This window comes from Scedosporium apiospermum (assembly GCF_000732125.1).
Source record: "Scedosporium apiospermum strain IHEM 14462 chromosome Unknown SEQ_SAPIO_0091, whole genome shotgun sequence".
NCBI lineage: Eukaryota > Fungi > Ascomycota > Sordariomycetes > Microascales > Microascaceae > Scedosporium > Scedosporium apiospermum.
Genome location: NW_015971792.1, coordinates 438,910 through 454,735, shown reverse-complemented (window position 1 = coordinate 454,735; position 15,826 = coordinate 438,910). Strand labels below are relative to the sequence as shown.

At 51.2% G+C, this 15,826-nt stretch overlaps 4 protein-coding genes across 4 annotated transcripts; 2 read left to right on the top strand and 2 right to left on the bottom strand.

Annotated features, from left to right (window-relative positions):
• Nucleotides 1-497: 497 nt before the first annotated feature.
• On the bottom strand, nucleotides 498-934 carry SAPIO_CDS4339 (uncharacterized protein; the record flags this gene model as incomplete). Its single annotated transcript, XM_016786913.1, has 2 exons — nucleotides 498-628; nucleotides 697-934. 2 exons carry the CDS (start codon nucleotides 932-934, stop codon nucleotides 498-500), a joined length of 369 nt encoding a protein of 122 aa, XP_016643515.1.
• A 1,756-nt stretch (nucleotides 935-2,690) lies between these two features.
• Nucleotides 2,691-4,036, top strand: SAPIO_CDS4338 (Chitinase 18-4; the record flags this gene model as incomplete). The annotated part of the gene is made up of 3 exons (XM_016786912.1): nucleotides 2,691-2,782; nucleotides 2,857-3,171; nucleotides 3,271-4,036. 3 exons carry the CDS (start codon nucleotides 2,691-2,693, stop codon nucleotides 4,034-4,036), a joined length of 1,173 nt encoding a protein of 390 aa, XP_016643514.1.
• Nucleotides 4,037-4,648: 612 nt separating this feature from the next.
• On the bottom strand, nucleotides 4,649-5,310 carry SAPIO_CDS4337 (uncharacterized protein; the record flags this gene model as incomplete). Its single annotated transcript, XM_016786911.1, has 3 exons — nucleotides 4,649-4,778; nucleotides 4,882-5,161; nucleotides 5,232-5,310. The coding sequence occupies 3 exons, from the start codon at nucleotides 5,308-5,310 to the stop codon at nucleotides 4,649-4,651; spliced, it is 489 nt and encodes a 162-aa protein (XP_016643513.1).
• Nucleotides 5,311-10,980: 5,670 nt separating this feature from the next.
• Nucleotides 10,981-13,549, top strand: SAPIO_CDS4336 (uncharacterized protein; the record flags this gene model as incomplete). Its single annotated transcript, XM_016786910.1, has 5 exons — nucleotides 10,981-11,429; nucleotides 11,483-11,720; nucleotides 12,434-12,824; nucleotides 12,887-13,395; nucleotides 13,481-13,549. 5 exons carry the CDS (start codon nucleotides 10,981-10,983, stop codon nucleotides 13,547-13,549), a joined length of 1,656 nt encoding a protein of 551 aa, XP_016643512.1.
• Nucleotides 13,550-15,826: the final 2,277 nt, after the last annotated feature.

The window sequence follows — 15,826 nt, the reverse complement described above, 5'->3', positions numbered from 1 at the left end:
ACCTTATCCTCCACCACCGTGCCACCGTGCTTCAAATTTCTCATTACCCCCGGAGTAAGGGGGGACGTAACACATATTCCTTTCGACATCAAACACGGATCGATCTCAAAGATAATCGCGCCTATATCCCATCATACTGCCAGGGTGGGGAGGGCTAAGGACGGGCATAACTGGGTGGGACGGGGAAGGCGGCCGAGGGATCCAGGCGGGCACACGCTTATAGTCATAGGTATGCATAGGGACAGGTTCACGGACTGGACGGACCGGCGGAGCCTGATGGACGGATCGGGATCGGGATCGGCGTCGCTTTGGAGCTGTACATGTCGGCCGATATCTATGGGAGACTGCGCCTCCTTCTCTCTCGTTAAGATCAAATTTCAGTCATAACAAGAAAAGAATAAAAGAGGAATAGAATTCCGAACAGACGGGACTTACGACATCGTTCCCTCCAGCGTTCATATCGGTCCCTGGAGTGTTCATATCGATCCCTCGAGCGTTCATATTGGTTCCTTGAGCGTAGATATCGTTCTTCCGGGGTTTCGCGTCGTTCCCTCGAGCGTCCCACGTCGTTCCTCTGAGCTTTCGTATCCTTCCTCTGAGTCTTCGTCGCTGATAGAGCGAGCACCACCTGCAGGACCCTTATCAGCACTTCATTTTGCGAACTTTCAGTCGTCTGAAATAGGCAAGAGGCCTTACCGGAATTCCGGTTATTCGTGTAGGCGTGGTCATTCCAGCGGAAATCGAGGAAATCGTTGAAATCGCCGGGGACGTTGAAGATGTTGATGTCACCCTCGCCCTCGTGGATGGGCTGTACCCCACGCCCTTTATTCTGGGCGTTTGTACGCACCGTCCTGTACCCGAGCAGGAGCAGGGAGGCAAGACCTCGAAGAGTATCCTTGGGTCGAGACCTGGGTCCAGGCGATCGTCTCTTCATTTTCCAACTAGCTGATAAATACTAACTCGGTGGATGTGCCAAAGGATCGGAGGTTCACTTGAGGTTGGGCGATGGAAGGTCGAAGGATAGAAGGAGGATACAAGATTGGGGCCATGTATACTGGAGGATGTAAAGCGCACTAGTGTTACGCCTAGTATTCAAGTCTCGCTTCTGATAAATGTATTGTCTGTGTCAATGAGGATGATGGGAGGAAAGAGGGATGTGCCATGGCCTTGAAGGAGTCGGGAACCAGTGCCGTTCTTGTTCAGAAGAAGCTTTCCATACCCGTCAACCGGAGGCTTGTGTGACCAGCCTCAGCCTCAGCCAGACACAGCTAGGCATCACGGGCACAGGCACGCAGAAATGATTCTCCACCGAGTCTCTGCTCTTTTTTATTTTTTTATTTTTATTTTTATTTTTTTTATTGGGCAACGGCTCTTGTGGCTGAGGGCGGTCCCGTTGCAGGAGCTTATGCACTCCTCCTCATGCTGTTCCTTTTGTCGAGTCAACATTGAAGTTTCGTTTGCTTCTGGGATTTACGGATACCTGAGTACACAAACAACCTTTCTTCCCCAGTTGGAATACGATCTCCTCACGGCGAACACTAGCAGATTAATGTTGATACCCCGGCTACCTCTGTAGAAGTGGAAGATTGATAGACAGGAAGCTAGGCCAGCGGCCAGTTTGGCGGAATCGAAATGTCGGGTCTGGATTGACTTGATCATGGTCTCTGATGGAGGAGGCAGTGTTTCCGTTAGTTGGTCGGATCTCGCAGGTTAGCACTGAATTACTCTTGCACCAATCCTGGCAAATACAAAGTGCGCAATGACATAAAACATTGAACCTTGCAGCCTTGCCACACCAGCCTTGAGGGCTACCTGACATCCACCGACATTCTGCAAAGGTACAAAGGTACCTATAGACTTGTACATTGTCCAGCTTGCTTTAGAAGAAGCTACTGAGTTGAAATGTGTTCTGGTTTGGATTGTGTTTTCATGATTCTGCCTTATACTATCTTCTTATTACAGCAGGTATAAATGGATAGGGCCAAGATGGGTTATCCTCTATGGAGTACAAAGTACCTAATTTACTGATTTACAGAAAGGAAGCAGAATCTAACTGAAATCTACATCACCAATATCTCAATTAACTCTTTTTCCTACTATTACTGGTCCTATCTAGATTAGCAGTACCAATGGCATCACCCTTAGAACGAAGTTTGAGCGAGCTGATCCTTTTGAGAATGCCACTTTGTTGTCTATGGTGGTGTCGCCTCCGATTACTCAGGATAACTCAGTTATCGGAGGAGGACTACCATGACAACTTGATGCGTCTGTTGGACCCACTGGCGAGATCCAAGACGGATAGCGTGCCGGGGACGGCTTCCGACGACAGAAGCGATTCTCTTTGCGCAAAGGCCAGACGGTTGTTCTGAGAACCACTGTACCAATACTCGAAGAATATATATCGAGTCGGTAGGGCTTCAGTTGCAACCAGCTCAATTGCTGGCTGCGAAAACTTTACGAATTCCACAAGACCGGGAGAGGATGTCGGTTCCCGAACCTGGGAAATTGCTCGCTTGTTTTCTCTCCTTGCTGGGTTTGTCCAACCCCGCCGATACAGATGGAGAGGGTCAAATGTTTCAACATTTAGTCGGATCGGGGTGGATTTTAAGCTCACCACCCCAAACCTCTGGTTTTATTCCGTCCTTCTCCCCCATTATCAATCATCCTTTTCTTTACATCTACATCCCGAGATGCGGATCTTCATCGCCCTTTTGCTAGCCGCCATGGCCCAGCTTGCCCTCGGGCACCTCCCCAAACATCGCTGCCTCATGTATCTCACAGGGTAAGTCTCATTTCATCAATTCGCTCTCACCGCCAACAATATACTCAAAAACTTATTTTTCGAATTATTTCCAGACAACATCCCGTGGTGCCGGAATACCGCCTCACCAAACATATTACCCACGTCGCCCTCGCTTTCCTCAATTCCAACCTCTTCAACGAGGATCAGCCGCCCGAGAAGTGGCCCATTTTCGCTACGCCCGATGACCTGAGGGATAAATTCCACCCGGGCACCAAGTTCATCGTTGCCGTGGGTGGCTGGGGAGACACGGCAGGCTTCGACATCGCTGCGCGGGACGAGGAGTCGCGGGAGAGATGGGCGAGGAATGTAGCCAGGATGGTGGAGGAGTTGGGGGCGGATGGGGTCGACGTGGATTGGGAGTATCCCGGGTGCGTCTTTTGTCACATCTCCCCAACCGTTATTATCATTATTATTCATTTTTTTCATTTATTTTTCTTCAACAAAACTAACATTCTTTTCCTTCAAAGAGGCAACGGGGAGGACTACAAACAAATCCCCAACTCCCAAAAAGCCTGGGAAATCCCCGCCTACCCCCTCCTCCTCCAAACCCTCCGCACCCACCTCGGCCCCACCCCGCTCATCACCGCCGCCGTCCCCGGCCTCGAGCGCGACATGCTCGCCTTCACCCCGACCACCGTGCCCCAGATCCTCCCGTCCATCGACTTCCTCAACGTCATGACCTACGACCTCTTCAACCGGCGCGACAACATCACGAAGCACCACACGGGCGTTCGGGCTTCCAAGGCCGCGCTGAGGGCGTACATGCGTCGCGGGGCCGACGCGTGTAAACTGAACCTCGGCTTTGCGTTCTACGTGCGCTGGGCGCTGACGGAGGGGGCGTGCGAACGGGGGAAAGAAGTTGGGTGTCCGACGGGGTTGATGGAGGATCCCGTCACGGGAGGTGATCTAGGCAGGGCCGGGGCTTTTAGCTATCATGATGAAGTCCCCGCCGATTTGAAGGACTCCTATGAGAGGGCCCTAAGCGAAGGGACGTACGATGAGATCGGTGGCGGGTATTACTACTGGGACGAGGAGGAGAAGAGGTTCTGGACGTTTGACACGCCCGAGGCAATCGCACCCAAGTTCGAGGTGCTTGTGAGGGATTTGGGGCTGGGAGGGGTGTTTGCCTGGGGGTTGGGCGAGGATGCGGATGAGTTTCGGCACTTGAGGGTTGTGGACCGGGAGATGGGGAGGCTTTGGAGGGATCGGGATGAGGAGCGGAGGGAGCTGTGAGAGAGGATGTGAGTCAAAAGTGTGAGTGGTGGTTCTTGATTTCACTGCCTTCTTTTTTGAAGATTTGCCGTTGACGAGTTAACTTGATCACTGTTTTCTCGTTGGATTCGTTTTCGGTATTAGCGGCCAGAATCAGACGGCCGGATCTAATAAGAAAAATAAAAATAATTCCCCATCATCAAATGTTGCGCCGATTCCAAAAACGTGCATGAAGGAGAGAAAGAAATAATAAGCGACGGGAAGTAAAAAAAGTATCCGAGGGGTATCTTCAAAAAATATAAGAAATGACTTTGCTTCTCCTTCCGCAAGTCCAGGTCCTCCGTTCCGTCTTCCCCAAGGCATTCATTGGCTTCCCTTTTCAAAGGGGCCCCTGCAGTGTCTGGAAGGGCTAGACATTTCTCCCCGCCTGTCCCCATGCAGCCACGCGGCTAGTTACCCCAGGGCCTGACGCCACCTACGTATCGTAGCGTCAACCGCCCGCGTCAAATTGGAAGCCCCCACCAGTTTCCGTCCCCGATCCCTCGTCGTTGTGTCGCGCATTGCTTTTTCCTTTCTACTCTTTCTTTTTTTTTTTTTCACAAGGGACGGCCGGGAAGGATATGACGGTTTCGTTTAGGCTGCAGGATAGGGTGCGGCGCTAGGCTGGGGCTTGTTCGCCTCAAGCTGGACATCGGCGGGAGCAGCGCTTCGGTTCTTTACGGCGTCGAGAGCTTCGAGGGCTGTGATACCCGTGAAGATGGCCCTGTCCAGGAAACGGTTGTTAGTTCCACAATTTTTTCTTTTCTTTTTCTCTTTTAAACCCTTGGCAAGGGAAATAATTTTCTCTCCTCCCAAATAATACATACCAAATGAAAAACGCAAAAGCAATCCCGGCCTGAAACGTCCTGCACGCATTAAACTTGCTGCAGGAGCGCGGCACGCCCAGGTAGGCGGCCATGGCGACGGCGCCGGCGAACCAGAAGATGGTGGAGACGGCGAGGAGGGCTAGGCCGACGAGCTTGTGGAAGAATTGGGGCGCGAAGCGCGGGGTGGCGAGGAAGTAGGCGGCAACGAGGAGGGTCCAGATGGTGTTGAAGATGGAGAAGGCGACGGAGGAGGGTGTGAAGCTGCGGAAGGCGTCGGCGACTAGAATTGTGCTTTGTTAGTTTTGGTTCTCTTTTCTCTTTTATTTATTTATTTTTTTATTTTAACGTACCGTAGGCGAGGAGGCCGAGCTCGAGGATGGCTAGGGCGGCGAGGACGATGAAGGCGATCGAGACGATGGGGAGCGCCATGGTTGCGGTTTAGGTTGTGAGGTGTGCGACGGAAAGGTTTCGGGTTACACTGGTCGTACTGGTTGGGCGTGGGCGCAAGAGAGAGTGTACAGATTGAGGGCGACAACAAAAATAAAAGATTAAATTCTCTTCTTTTTTTTTTTTTTTTCTTCTTCTCCTGCGACGAGGCGAGTGTTCGATATCCTTTGCACGGAGCAAGTTAGAGGAGAGTAACAAGAGATCGACGTAGACACAGATGAGGGTGGGAAGGGCGTGCGGGGGGATTGGTCCGTTATATGGTGGGTGGACGAGGAATGATGTAGGAAACGATGTGACCGGAGACCGGGAATGGTGGGGAATTCGATTGGGAGCAAACCCAGGAACTTATACCTTTGTATAAAGGAACGGCGGACAGTCAACGGTTTGAGAGTCACAGGTGGGTGTGGGAAGCGGAAACGCAAGGAGAGCCAAGGAAGTGATGGGGTGCCAAGACTGACGAAACTTGGGTGGGCGGAGTTAATCAAGACCAGGATGATGGAGGGTGGATGGATGGCGAGATGATTGCGACGACGGGGACCGGGGTGGGACGGATGGGATGGGGATTCATCATTGATGGATTTGATCGGCGGGTCATGGTGGTGGGTTCCGGTCCTGCCCTGGTCCTGGGCTGGTTCAGGCCTTGTAGGGATAAGGGATTGATCGATGGCCACAAGAGCACGAGGAGTCATGAGAATAGAGTTGGGACAATGGAAGATCGGTGGTGATTCAAAGTTTGGGAGGCTCTTTCTCGTCTTACTTTGTCCTTCGTTGCTCTTTCTTCCAGTCGCCGTTTGCGGTACGATTGTATATTGTATTACCGTACTTTGTATCTTGTGTACTTTGTGTTCTTGCAAACTGTTTCTGACATTTGAAAGTGACAAGTTGGACAGTTCGAGCAAGTATTACTCATTGACAGTTACTCACCGTACTTCGTACTCCCTCCGTTGACTTCTCCTGCCCTGAGAATCAGATGCGATCTGAGCTCCCCGTGGAACAAAGTCATATTGATGGACATATCAACTCATTTTGACAGCTGGTGGCTGATGGCTGGATTCAACATGTCCCACTTCCCACTTACTCCCGTCCACCACCATGTCGTCGTCCACCTTCTCTCCATCGCCAGCGTTGGCCACCCACTTGTCAGATATCAAATAAAAGTCGTGGCCCGTATAATACGTACGCGACGTGGACCAAAGAGCTGGACCCCTATTGATCAATTGCTGCCCAGCTCTCTCTCTCTCTCTCTCTCTCTACACAGCCATGCTGGTCCTCATCCACGCGAAGCTTCGTCACCAGATTGCCTAAGTTGCAGAACATGCTCATCCTAGAACCCAAAAGTATCCCCGAGCTATGCCAAAACCTGCCGCGGCACGAGAAACAAATGAAGCCAGTATTGCCAAGCAAAACGCAGCCGAAAGAATTTTTTCCTCTTTTTTTTTTTTTTTTTTTTCTTCAAAAAAAATTAAACATGTCCATTCCGTCAAGCCGTCAACGAGGATCTCTACGCCCCGCCCAGCCAACCGCCTGCGTGGCGCTCTTGAGTCTTGCGTCACAAGAACCACAACGGGACCCAAATTGGTTTGGTCTGGTGCCGCCAGAGATGAGACGGTTACATTGGTTACAGGTCAAAAACAGACTCGGCCGGAATTGGTCTGGGTTGCCCAGGATGTCTATTTTGGTGCCTAAAAGTGGTACAGTGGATTAGTTTAGCAAAGTCCTGGTAGTGTGCAGTGGCTTTGCTGACCTGGTCTGACCTGGTCTACGCATTCTGTTTTCCGAAGTGCCGAGGGGATCGTCACTGGGCAGGGCGCATTGCAGGGGGATGGGCCAGAAATGAAGAAAAAGAAAAAGGGAGAGGAAAAAAGAAAAGTGCTCGAATACCAAGACGCAAGCAAGCCTCAGCGTTCGTCATCTGCTTCCACCACTTCCATCTCGGCTTCTTGGCTTCGCACTAACAACGACCCCTCGCTCTCTTGCCCTCACTTGGGATTGTTCATTACTTCGTAGATATTTTTCCCGGCATCATGTGCGGTTTCGCAGATGGTGATGGCTGCACCTCGGTCTCTGCAGCACTAAACTAGCACCGAAACTATCATCGCATCGAAAAACAGTTTATGAAGTACTGCTGATCTAAAGTGTGCCCATCATCATGATGTACTCTATATTGGGTCACAAGGATGCCCGCCTCTCCATGCATGTCCACCCAACATTTAATTTCAACATGGCAGCGCACCTACTTTCCCTGTACAAGATTTGTCCTCTCGCCGACGATTTCTTTTTGTCAGGGACCAGACAATCATTGGTGTTTGAACTGTTCCGCGTAACCCGGCATTCCTCCATAACCCGTAACCTGTAACCCGGATCATGGCATGGATGGCACCCTCTGATATGCGGCACTCTTCGTCGATCACGAAGGGGTTTCGAGTTTGGACGATGATGAAAAAAGATTTCAGACGAGCTCCATTGTCCCCTTTGCAAGTCACTGAAGGCCCATCTCCTACAAAACCCCTAGTTCCTGCTCCCAAGTACGAAAATATTGCACACACTCTTTTGCTGAGAGTGGAACTGGCTCCCTCCCTTGGCCACGACGGCGCCACGGTCCGACTTGGCAGTACGAAGCACACTACTTCGTACAGAGCACTTGACAGCACGGAGTACTTGGGATTCACGTGATATTTTGAGCTCCGAAGCTTGAGCCCTGTCTGGCCAGGCGGGGCAGCCGGCACTTCCTAAGAACTTAACTACCCAACAACTTCCCAATTCAATTATTGCAACGCTCGTTCGACCAGTAAAACCACCTCCCTTTTCCAACTGCTAACCTAAATTAAGAATGGCCTGTTCGTGGAGAGGCTGTGCATGCATGCAAGCACGCTGCAAGTAACTTCAAGAGCTCCTGTTCAATTCTGTCTCCACACCGAGGTTCTGTCGATTCTCCGAAGTAATCTAAATTAGTATCCTGGCATGGAGAAGCATGGGGAGCAACGACAGGTGTCAACTGGTTCTGGATCCGCCTGCCGAATCGTTGCCGGCAACGCGTTTAACCCCGGCAGGGTGCCGGCTGTTGAGATGGGTCCTGGTAGAGTCCAACCGCGTTGCAGTAGTAGTGTAGTGCTCTCCGCTCCGCACTCCTGGTCTTTCTACGCTAGCTCTGTCCACGATCTTCGCAGCTCATTAGTCCAACGACGATCCATGACCCTCGAGGACTGCAATGTAATAGCGCTGCAGGGCTCAAGCAGCGTGGGGACGGTCCTACATGGAAGCTATGAGTTTCGCCGATGTCCTTCGAGCTGTGTCCTACGAATAGCAACACCGAATGAACCTTGGCTCGATCCAACAACTGGGAAAGATGAAAGGACTCAGGAAATATCCTTGCAGAGGAAAATCGTAGCTCAGACGACTGGAGTTGATCCCCAGGTGATGGCGTTTGACCCAAAGGCTGCTTGGCGCGCCCCGTGTCCCAGCTCTTAGATTTCCGGGTTTTGGCGCATGAAGAAGTACCAAAGTAGGGTTGGGCGATCACGATCGGACGAGTCTCAGCCGAACTTATGGGAATAGGACAATGATCTATTACGTTCGGCGGAGACGAGCACTGGTGAAAGGGGGTATTCAAGCTCCTTCGTAGTGTGCATGCTTGGCAGTCTTGGATATAATTTGCAGTACTTTTGGCGCCGCCGATATTTCCGCGGTTGCGTTTGTGGAAATGTTCGTATTATGGAGACTGACGAATAGAGATTTTTTTGCGAATGCGAACTCTTCCTCAGCCGCAGGCCACGCATCGCCAAGTGACACCACCCTAGATGATATTGGTGAATTTCAAAGAGAGTCCCATGATCTACCACCTCGGGACAGGATCAGAGAGGCCTCCTGGCACAGGACTGTCTTGACCGAGGTTTTTTCACCTCTTTGAGGCTGAAAAACAAAAAGGAGCTGAAGCCATCACACTCCATCAGCTCCTCGCCAAGTCGGGACCAAGACCCAGCTCGAACTTGGCGAAACATCATGTCAAATGGCCCACCCTAGTCCTTGGCCTCTTAAATACCCTCCTAGTCCCTTGTTTTGATTCATATCGTGACGCGCAAACACACAAAGACACACAAACGAAAGGAAGCAACAGGAATCCTTCACCGCTTCTCGTTCTCCATTCCCCCGGACCTAGGCCACCCTCCACGGAACCGGAATCGGGTTAGGACAGCTCTGGGGTCCGGATCGGGAAAAGTGGGGCCTGCATCGGGTCATGCTCCATCCACCATCATCTTTTCCCCATTCCTCCCTCCGCTTCTCTTCCACCCTTCTTCCATCGGCCTGTTCGGGTAGGTGCGGAATCAATCTGCATCCGATCCTTTTCGGTCAGAAATGGGTCGAGTTGCACCAAGCAGATGCAGCGGATGGTTACTTTCCCCACACAATCCCCCTCATGACGACATGATCACACGCACTTGACCCTTCTTTACGGATAAGATTACTACTGAGTGATTTTAGTTTACTTCGCAGTATACACTAGTATTATATGGGCAGTTTTAATGCGCAGGCCACTTTTCTAATACTTGGAAAAATCTGATGAACCTCGAAAACCTTTTCTGTTCGCCAGAGTACCCCGCGACTATACCGGGCACCAATCAATTCTATGGACGCACTTATCTCTGCCGCAAAGAAAGGCCATGAAGCAAATGTGAAGCTGCTTCTGGAGAATGACGCTGCGATCGACGCGAAGGATGTCTCATGGGGACACCGCTCAGCTATGTCGTTGCGAACGGCCATGACGAAGTTATGAAGCTGCTTCTCGAAAAAGGACGCCTCGATCAACACAAAGGATTCTCAATGCCGGACCCCACTTAGCTATGCCGTAGAGAACGGCCTTCAAGCAGCCGTGGGAGACGCACTTCAATACGATAGAGAGCATGGCGTCGCTCGCGGCGACTTACCATTCCCAGGGCCGGTGTGGTGAGGCCGAGCCAATAAGGAACCAAAACGCTAGAGCTGTCGTCTTAAGGTGGGTCCACCCTCGTCGTTATCTTAATGCCTACCGTGCTATGGAGAAAGGAAAATTGGAGGCGAAACATCGATCTAGGATCCCAATTTTCAGGACTGTCGAACCCTTGTAGGCGCCCAGTAGCAGCAAATAGCTCGATTAGCTGAACGGCCCGAAAACTAACATCCCTGTCCCGGATCTTGACAATCTCAGCTCCCGCACCCTGGCCCTCGTCACGCCGGTTCTAGATGCTGCCGACAACACCTCGTTAGCTCCACGGAAATGGCCCTACACCAAAATATAAGTATGGCTCAGCCGAAGCTTCTACACAGCGAGCGAGGCCTCTAAGCCCCGATGTCGTGTAACCCACAGCTTGGCCATTTGGTGTTCGCGTACTTTCTTCCTATAGGCCAGACAGATTGTCACAATGTGATTCGGACAGCAAATGTTGCCTTTTGCGCTGATTAAGCTTCTTCGACTTTGTGCAAGGCGGTCGTTGGGCAAATTGCGGACTCTGACAAGGCTTGGTTGCCTGTTTTCCATTCCCCGCGGCTGTCCTTTACATACCAGAATGCTTCCCACCGTCGCACTCTTACAACCCTTTGCATCGGTCTGGCTTCGGGTGTATTCGTTGTAGCTTGAGAACACCTTGATAGGGCGATCGTCCGGAAGCTGCTCCCAAGATGGCCGAATCCTTGGCTATCGCGACAGCCGTTGTCCAGTTCGTGGATGTCGCAGTTCGACTTTCTTGCAAGCTGAGCTGGCTTTGTTCAGAGCTCCGAGACGTGCCACAGTGGCTACATACTCTGAAAAGCGAGCTCGACCAACAGATCGCCGTTGGACAGTTGTGTCAACACACCTATGCCACAACTTTAGACCTCCCGGCCCTAGGCGTCAATAGCGCCAACGGGAACACGGCACCGTCATGGGGTCCCCTCGAAGACTACCTGCGCACCATGGAGCAGCTCAGCGCCCTGATAGAAAAGGTCTCCCACGACAGTGCCACCGGAAAGATTGAGAGAAGCTGGAAATCTCTGAAGGCGGTGTATCACCGAAGAGACATCACAATCCTGTGTGAGACACTGGTGCAAAAGAAGGGCACATTGTCCCTGTGGCTGACGAGTATAAACGCGTAAGTTCCCCATAGCGGCTTGAGTGTTTTCGATAGTGATTGACGGAATGAAGCAATATGTACTCGGAGATCAAGGAGGCCGTGAAGCAGATTGCACCGGGTGTCGCTAAGGCAGTGGACCAAACCACGGGGCAGCAAGTCCAACTCGACAGGATGAGCCAGCAAATAGACAATATACACAATCTTATGCGAAACAACACTTCGAGAGAGACCGAGGTCCTGGGGATTGTGAGCGAAACTAGTCTAACGGTCGGAGCCCTCATACGAGAATACCAAAAGGTTTCCCTAACAGTAAGCCTAGCAAGGTCATAGGGATTGGGTGAACAAAGACTGACATACCCAGAAATGCCATAAGAATCACAGCACATCGGCCTCTGAACATACCGAAAGTGGCAGCTCAACCTCAAGCTCGAATGGCGTGAATCGCTTATCCTTGGCCGACGCGTCTGATACTAGTATGGCGCTCCGTTGGCAACCTTGCACATGCAGGACGATCAACCAAATCACACAAGTAGAGCCAATACGGAATATCCGTCTCAGAAAGTCAGTCCGGCGACATCATCAACCCTACTGCCAGAGGTCGACGAATCAGGAGCAGCGACTAGAGTTCCTGATAAGTATCGTCCTGCCGTCTTGGCTTCTCTGCTACATTCTTAACCTCGGCATAGTTGTTAACTGGGGTTCGAACATTGGCTGGACGATATCTCCAATTGTCCTTGGTGCCCGGAGAGTTGTTGATCCCGCCTTGTCACCGGGATTTCGCGCTATTCAGCACATCAAAGATACCTATTTATCTGATGACCCGCTTCAAGAGGCAGAAGCCTTCTCCCATATGAGAGCGTTAGCGGGCACACTGAGAGACCTCTTACGGAGTGGCGCTGCTTCTGCTTTGGATGAGGATTCTTCCGGTAATACATTGCTTTTTGTGAGTAACAGTTCAAGCACGGGTAGTGTTTTTGCGAGTCTAATATCTTTAATAGGAAGTTATTAATATCTTTATAAAGCTGCCAATGCTTGATAGACACATGAGCTTAGACTTTGCTGCCCTCGTTCGGTACCTCCTTGAGAGCGGGGCGAACCCAAACACCATCTGGACGAACCCGTGGCGAAATTTGGACTCAATCTCCTACTGCTGGGCGGAGCAACAAGAGCAGCCGCTACGGTACGACAATCGTAGCGGCACGGCGCTGGACCAATTTGCCTGGGAACTCGTACGGTCTTGTGGAGAAGGCTATGAGCAGGACGTTGGAAACACGATATACATGGACCTTGTCCATAGTGATGGATATTTTTCAAGACCGCCTGAGATCGATTTAGAGATTCATCCTTACTTCTGGTTCGGCATGTTTGCAATCGAACACCGGCAACTGGAGACATTCCCAGAGCAGTTCGAAGGTAACTCATTGTGGGTTCTTTTTCTTTTAACTTCAGACAAAAGCTAACACATATTTGCCAAGTCTCCGGTCTCGGCGAGGTTGCTAGAGCAGTCTTTCGGCGCTCGGAAATCGAACTGGAGCGCGCAATGCAGAGAGGCGACCTGGATCACGCTTCCCCAACTGGATTAACAGCTATGCATCTCGCAATATTTTGGCCTCAGGCTCTGCGGAGACTTATTGACGCCGGGGCTAACATCAACTGCGAAGATAGGCATGGCCGCCGCCCCGTGCACGTTGCAGTTAGTTGCGGTCAGGGAGAGGCCGTTTCGATGTTGCTCAAAGCTGACTGCGCCATTTGGACCCTGGGTTATTCCGGAAGTTTATTGCAGGAGTCGCTCTCGAAAGGCCGCAGTTTCGACCATATTACTGAGCTCGTTATAGATGCCCTAATCGACAGGCACACGCGCCTCATGAATCTGGCCCTATCAATCCTTCCACAAAATCTAGCTCTGATGAAGCGTTTCGTGGGGAACGAGCTTCGAGAAGACCTCGCACCATTGGTCTACCAAGAACTTAGCACACGAGGCCACGTCATTCCAGTTGCACTAGAGCCGGATCGTGATGGGAACGGAGTCTACGACACGGCAGATTCTTCCTCTAATATCCGTCTGACAGCACCTTTGGCAGAGAGACTTTGGCGAGGTGGATTCCGCCGTATTGACGACTATGGTCCGACAGGACTAACGCCAATTTTGCAGTCATGGTATATCGCCAATTTCGATATGATAACTTGGTTCCTTGGTAAAGGTGTCAGCCTATTCGGAATGCATCGTGAGACGCAAATATCGGGCCTTCACTTATTTGCAGCCAGAGTGGCCTACACGGGGGCGTGGCATGGTTATAATAGGGCGTCAACTGTCAATTTCAACGCTCAACATTACAAGCAGCTGATGCAAGATAAAAAGTTTACCCAGGACTCCTGCTCTTGTATGTGTTCTAATGGGGGGTGCACGCCCCTCTCAACTCTCATAAAGGGCGCGGCCAAGTACGACATTCGTCTTGAGTACGAGGAATTGCTGCCTTTTCTGGGAATATGGCAGGATAAGTTGATATACACGCCGGAAGAAGAACCAGACCACATCGAGAAACTGTGGCGAAGCATTTTGTTTCATAGGTTAGGACTTTTGCACACCTGTTGCTTTATTGATATTGAAGGCAACGTGGAGGTCTGCGGGGAGTGGCAACATCACGACCGGGGCAGTCGTCAATCTCAGTTATCAGAGGGAATTCTATCCAACCCCCAGCAAGGTTTGGATAAAGAAATAGTCGAATGTAGAAAGAGGATGACCAACTGCGGCTGCCCTGCCCTGGAGAAGCCCCTATGTGCGCTTTTCCGCGGGAGTTGTGATAGAATGGAAGGGATAGAAAGTTAGAATTGGCGAAGCAGAAAGAACTCGAGGTACATTCAGGGGGTAGCAGGCTCATGGGACGGATTGAAAGACTTTCCTTCTTTGTCTCATTAATTGGCTGCATTCTGCGTTTTGGACATTTAACTATATTGGAGAGCGACGTCCAGGCTTTCCCCCCACCCATAAGATCAAGGAAATCAAGTTGCTATGCAGCACATTACTTGACGTGTTCTTTCCGCTGCCGTTGGACCAGAAATATATACCCTATATAACCAAACCCAAAGCTTTGCCGCTCTAGTCACTAACAAAAGATCCCTGTTCAACATGGGCAGCGAACTGGCCGAGACCTACCTCTTCTTCGTAGACGACTCCAACATATAGATCGAGGCCCAAAAGTTCGCCGCATCTGGTACCAGCCACATGCTCAAGCTACTGTTGTACCAGCTCGTATTCGGGCCACGAGAGCACCTAGCCGACTGTCGCGGATCGTGGCCTCGATGTTCTTAACCTTCGGAAACTCCACGGCCATCACTACCTCCGTACCCTCTTCCGCGGCCATTCTCGAACTACTCTCAAGCCGGCTGATGTAGAACTGTCGACCCAGCGGAAACACTCCTCGGCGACGGAGTACTCGAGTACGTCCACGTCGGGGCCGGTAAATTCGCATACGATGATTGCCTGATGCCAGATCGACTCCCATGGCCTTTCTCCGCCGCGTGGAGAGGAAGTTTGTAAAGGATGTCTTCGAGTTCTAATAACCGGAAAAGACGCGCCTTGCCGAGCTTTTCGGTGACCTGGATAAAGATATCTCTAAAGAGATACCTATGCGGAGGAAGATGGACGCAGTTAATACTATAGCGGCCGTCGGTTGTTGCCGCGCTCTGTGGCCCAGCGGAGCTCCTCGTCCAAGCTATCTGGTTCGTCCTCTGATTCGTTATCAGCAGCCCGCTGTTATCTGATGATGTCATTGCATCGTGACACACGGAAGTCGCCGCCCCTGTGCTCCTGCTACCCCACCACATCGTGAATGTCTAACCAGGTCCATGTTACCCAACAGCCTTCGAACTTCGATCAAGTCGGGCAAGGGGACGACAAGGAGAATTGTGAAGCTGAAAAGGAACCCGGGAGTACCAGGAAGACGAAGCAGGGCTGCAAAAGCACTCCAATTGAGCATCGTCTCCTCGAAGCCATGCCAACCGAATGAGTCTCTCCCCCGCCTTACAAACAGCCAGGGTTTCTCTTGTCGATGACGACAGAGCCCAAACTGCCCGAGTCGGGGAGGCACGAGCTCCAAGTTTCCAGCATGACATGGTCGGGCTCAGGTCTGAAGCTAAACGATTAGATGTGGTTCCTCGATTTTAAGTTAGGAGCTTGACACCACCTCAGCTCATGCCGTCATCAGCCCAACCACGCCACCAAGCCATCAATCAATGCATGATTCAATATAAGCTGATTGCCAGGACCAACATTCCTTCCCCTCTTTCGCTCCCCCTCTCTCTAAAATAGAACACAAGACGAACTATCTTGAACACAATCAATATCCGATTAACCCAAAGAACAATTTAAATTAAAACAAGAAAAAACCAGGCAGAAGAACATACCTGAACCGACA